General features: G+C 50.3%; 1 protein-coding gene across 1 annotated transcript in view; it reads left to right on the forward strand.

The window, feature by feature from the left end:
- Positions 1 to 3,726, forward strand: part of BOD1L1 (biorientation of chromosomes in cell division 1-like 1) — a 42,771-nt gene extending 39,045 nt beyond the window's left edge. The window contains exon 25 of the mRNA XM_014549314.1: positions 2,382 to 3,726. Coding sequence (XP_014404800.1) covers positions 2,382 to 2,499 — 118 coding nt within the window. The 3' untranslated portion in view covers positions 2,500 to 3,726. The remainder of the gene's footprint in view (positions 1 to 2,381) is intronic.
- The last annotated feature ends 839 nt before the right edge of the window (positions 3,727 to 4,565 follow it).

A 4,565-nucleotide genomic window follows, 5' to 3' on the forward strand; every position in this document is an offset into this window, starting at 1 on the left:
AGGCGGGGAACGTTGGAGTCCGCTGTCACTGGAGCAAGCAAGCCTCCCTGTTCGCTTCAGCGCATGGCTGCCGGCTGCCATCTTGGCTGACAGTTAATTTGCATAAGGATATGCTGATTAGCCAGTGGGAAGGGTAGCGGTCGTACGCTAATTACCATGTTTCTCTTTTATTAGTGTAGATAATTTTTCTGAAGTGAGACTATTTTCCATTTTTAATGTGATTCACAGCTGTTAATCTTGTTATCATCATGTGTAATTTTCTTATCCAAGATTAAAAAGTTCAGGAATATTTATTTCTAGAATATCACTTATTAACACCTGCCATGGGAGTGCCTTATGTTTACATAGAGGCTGAATACCAACCGATTTATCACTCCTCCCAGCTTGTCATTAGCAGCCACTGGGCCTTGGTGTAATTCCTCAGAGACTCGGACTGTCGAGCTGGAAACTTGAGGTGTCCACATGTCTGGGAGGGAGGTGGTCCCGTGTGTGTTTGTTGCGGGGGCAGCTCAGATCAATAGAAGACACATCAGAATCTAGATCCCTGCTGAGAGGAGGGGGTGGGTGCGGGAGCCCAGCGCCCTGCGTCAGGTGCAGGGCACCCCCAGCACCACCGCCTCCCTCTCAGTCGGGCCCCCTCAGAAAGTCCCACCGGCTCCTCAGCATCTTCCAGTGAGTGTCTCAGAGTAGCTGTTGTATCTGCCTGTTCAATTCCCTCTTCAGAAGTCCATCTCCCCTGACTCGGTCCTGTAACCACTGACTTATCAGTGCTCTGCCTTACGTGCTTTAAAGCGTTTGGTTCACAAGCGTTCTTCCCTTTGGTTCAGGTGCCTTGGCAGGGTGATGGGTTCCAGGCGCCACGTCTTCACAGTCCCCGCGTCTACACAGATTCTCAGGGTGGGGAGGGGTCTTGGCAGGTCAGTACCGCTAACAGCTGGGTATCAGGCGCTGCACCAGCACAGCCGTGATGGCCTATCAGCCGCCTTCTCCTGGCCTCCTTCCTGGGCCTCAGCAAGAGCCGGCCTCCCTGCGGCTCCCCCTTAAACATCCAAGGGCAGCTGCTGGGCTTCTCTCGTGTGCGCCCCTGGTCATCCCTGTCCTCAGCTTACGTCTCCTCTAAGAAGCAAGCGCTCTGCACCGAGTGTAGGCTGATGAACACCGAGGACTGCCCACCTCAGTTCCCGAGGCCTTGCGTCGGCGCGGCAGACCCTGAGCTCCCGCCTGACCCGCACGCGCCCAGCAGGTCCTCCTCGTAGCGTTTCTGCTGGTGACCCAGGTCTTCTTCACCTGAAACTTAGGTAGTAGACTATGTGGACCCAGTCCCAGGGCCTTCGCCTTCAGCCTGCAGACTGTGCCTTCATTAAGCTCGGCCCCGGACTCCACTCTCGTGAACACTTTGGGATCTTTACCTTGTCAGCCAATGTGTATCCTGTGTATCACAGATTCGCCTTTCTGTAAATCACTGGAAACTGTCTCACACAGAAAAAAACAGAGTTAGTCTCGGAGACATGAGATCTGCTCGTTAGCAACGTTCCAAAGACTAGCCATTGTCCTCCTTTCGTCCCCTTTCTCTGACTCACCCACGGGGGCCTCGTCCTTTCCAGAGGCCCAGCTTTCTGCAGTCCTTTCAGAAAGCACTGTAGAGAGCCATCTGCACAGCCAGCGCCAAACTGGGCAGCCAGAAACAGCTAGTCAGTCCCAGTAGGAGGGTAAGTCCCTGCGCACTTCAGGTCACTAACCCTCTGAGATGAGTTCTGGTATAGCAACGCCTTCTTCCTAAGTTCCTTGAGGAATTTTGTCTTGCCAAATAACTGTCTTTGGGGATCACTGGTTTCCCAAGTGGAAACCTACTCCAAACGGACTAGGAAGGTGCAGAGGGCGTCTCGGGGGCCTCACCGGTCTGTCCTCCCCACACGGCCCTCCTGTACAGGCCTGCCCTCAACGCCTGGGAGCCTTGCATGCCAGCACCTGACCGGGACCGAAGGCGAGGTCTGTTTTCCTGTCGGTCACAGGTCTGAATGCCTGGCTAACTCCGCGCAGCATGGCCAAGCATGCCTGCTGCCGCTGTTTCCACGGGGGGCAGTGTGTGTGAGTGGCTGTGAAGATGGAAGAGCTGGGGCCCAGAGGTTGAGTTGACCAAGGTCAGCACCTAGAGTGTGGCAGAGCGGAGCCGGGCCAGGCTTCTGACTCTGGATGAGGCCATCAGCAAATAGCGGGTCGGCTCCAGCTCTTCCGGACTCTCCTTTTCCCATAGAACGCTACCCCAGTTTTCTCTTCTGGGCGCTCAAGGTCAAAAACCTTCCATCTTTTTAAAGAATTCCCAAACCCTTCAAAGCAGCTCCTCTGACCTCTCACCCCTGCCTGGATTTTGTCCACTGCAGGTCGAAGGCACAGCTGTCCCCTTCCACCAAGCGCAAGAGGGAGGCCAGCCCACCAGGGACGCGCACGCGAGGCCAGCAGAGAGTGGAGGAAGCGCCCACGAAGAAGGTGAAGCGGTAATCTGCCTGCCGCCCTGGGCGTCCTGAGCCTGAGTGGTCTCAATGGAGAAGAGGGAGGACGCTCCAGCCTCGCCGTCAGCGGGCTTTAGCCAGGGAAAGGACATGCATGTGCTGAGTTCCTAGTGCAGGCTTTCCTCGTAGGTTTGAAGCAGCTTTATAAACTATTGTTCATAGAAGGTATTATGTACATTTACTTCAGATAAAGGAAAATAAGTTTACTTTGTATCTGAACTCAAGACAAAGGAGCTGTATATTTTAACATTGGGATTTCCCCACGGGGCACACCACCAACACACACCCTCCCGCGCATCGGACACCAGGCCGCCTGCGGGTCCCCTGTGTACAGTATATAAACATGTAAAAATAGGTTGTATTTTACTCTGTGTATGATGCTAATCAATGAACACTTTATTTATTTTACAGAGAAAACTTATCTGTGAACTTTACTATATATCTGTTTATTATTTTATTATTTTTTTAATTAATGGAAGGGTTTTAAAGGCTGTGCAGTCATTAGAAGTGTTTTAGGACTGCCTGCCCTGTACCTGTCTCAGCCTTGTCTGGCAGGAACTCCGGAGCCTCCGCGCATGCAGCCAGTGAAGTAGCTTAGCTCACCGCCCGCTGCTCTTCTGTTCGCAGTCATGGGTCGGTGTTTTAGGAATGTAACTTGTTTTAGATGATTCTCGCATCTGTGACTTTACTACCAGCTCACGGGCGGGAGGGGCTCTGGTCTGGTAGCGTTGCGGCTGTCACCTGCGGCAGAATCCCCTCCGCCCGAGGCCGCGCCCCTCTGCTGCCCCTAGGCTGAGGCCCTGTTCTTTCCCCATCACCTTTTCCGGAAGAGAAACGCTTTGAAGATCAGGTCACTGCTATCATGATTCAGGATTTTGTGTTGTTTCCTGCACAATTACTTCAGGATAGAGACTGGCTTTGCTGCCAGGTCCTTTTTTAAACACCTTCAACTCCCATACGAGCAAACTGTCCAACTTACATTTTTCATAAGATTGAACTGTTCTTACGATCAAATTTGTCTCTCGCAATGATGTGATGAGTTGCCAAATAATTGAGATTATTTTAAAATGTTTTATTCATATTCTTGTTTTGTAATTAAAATTTACATTCAGTGTGTGTGAAATTTTTTTTGACTCAATGTAAAGTGGTTATTTCTGTCATTTTACATGGTTTCTTACTGAGATTTTATATATAAATTATAAAATGTTTCCCAAAACTTTAGTGGTAAGAATTTTTTTTTCCTGAACTTTACAATTTCTCCCTGTGAAAACCATTTCTTCTCTTAGACATGTTCCATTTTCACATTTAAATAGTGAAGGTGTCCCCCTTGATAGAACGGAATATTAGGTGGCATTGCTTTTCTGACAAGGTTCACCAAGAACTGGCAGAGTTGTATGTAGTTCCGGTCCATTCATTTTCATTGGTGCATAGTATTCCATTTAAAGACTATATCGCAATATACTAAGCCAGTGGTCGGCAAACTGCAGTTCGTGAGCCACATGCGGCTCTTTGGCCCCTTGAGTGTGGCTCTTCCACAAAATACCGACTTCTGCGCATGGGCCACGAAGTTTCAATTGCACTGTACGTGCGCGCCCGCACATGGTATTTTGTGGAAGAGCCACACTCAAGGAGCCAAAGAGCCGCATGTGGCTCGCGAGCCGCAGTCTGCCGACCACTGTACTAAGCTATCCATTTGCCTGTATGGTCTTCAGATTGTTTCCAGGTTAAACAACATTTCTATGAATATCCTATAAATATTTGGCAGGCAGACCTTTCCAAACTTATTAATATCATTGTACATGCAGAAATCGATATTTGTCGGCACATGGAGGTAAGTGGGAGGACAAGGCTGGCTGCTGCCCGAGGGGGCCAATAACTTGTGAACCAGAGCACCAGCCCATCTGGCACTTTGAAGGCTAGGACTTTAATGTAGCCCCATCCCCCACATCAAGACACACCAGCTTTCTGCTCCAGGGTACCACTCATTCCTAGGGTAAGCGTGCTTTCGGCTCTGCAGGATAATGCCAAATTGTTTCCCAGATGCTGTTGCCACGG

This window comes from Myotis brandtii, unplaced genomic scaffold, assembly GCF_000412655.1.
Source record: "Myotis brandtii unplaced genomic scaffold, ASM41265v1 scaffold547, whole genome shotgun sequence".
In the NCBI taxonomy this organism is placed as follows: Eukaryota; Metazoa; Chordata; class Mammalia; order Chiroptera; family Vespertilionidae; genus Myotis; species Myotis brandtii.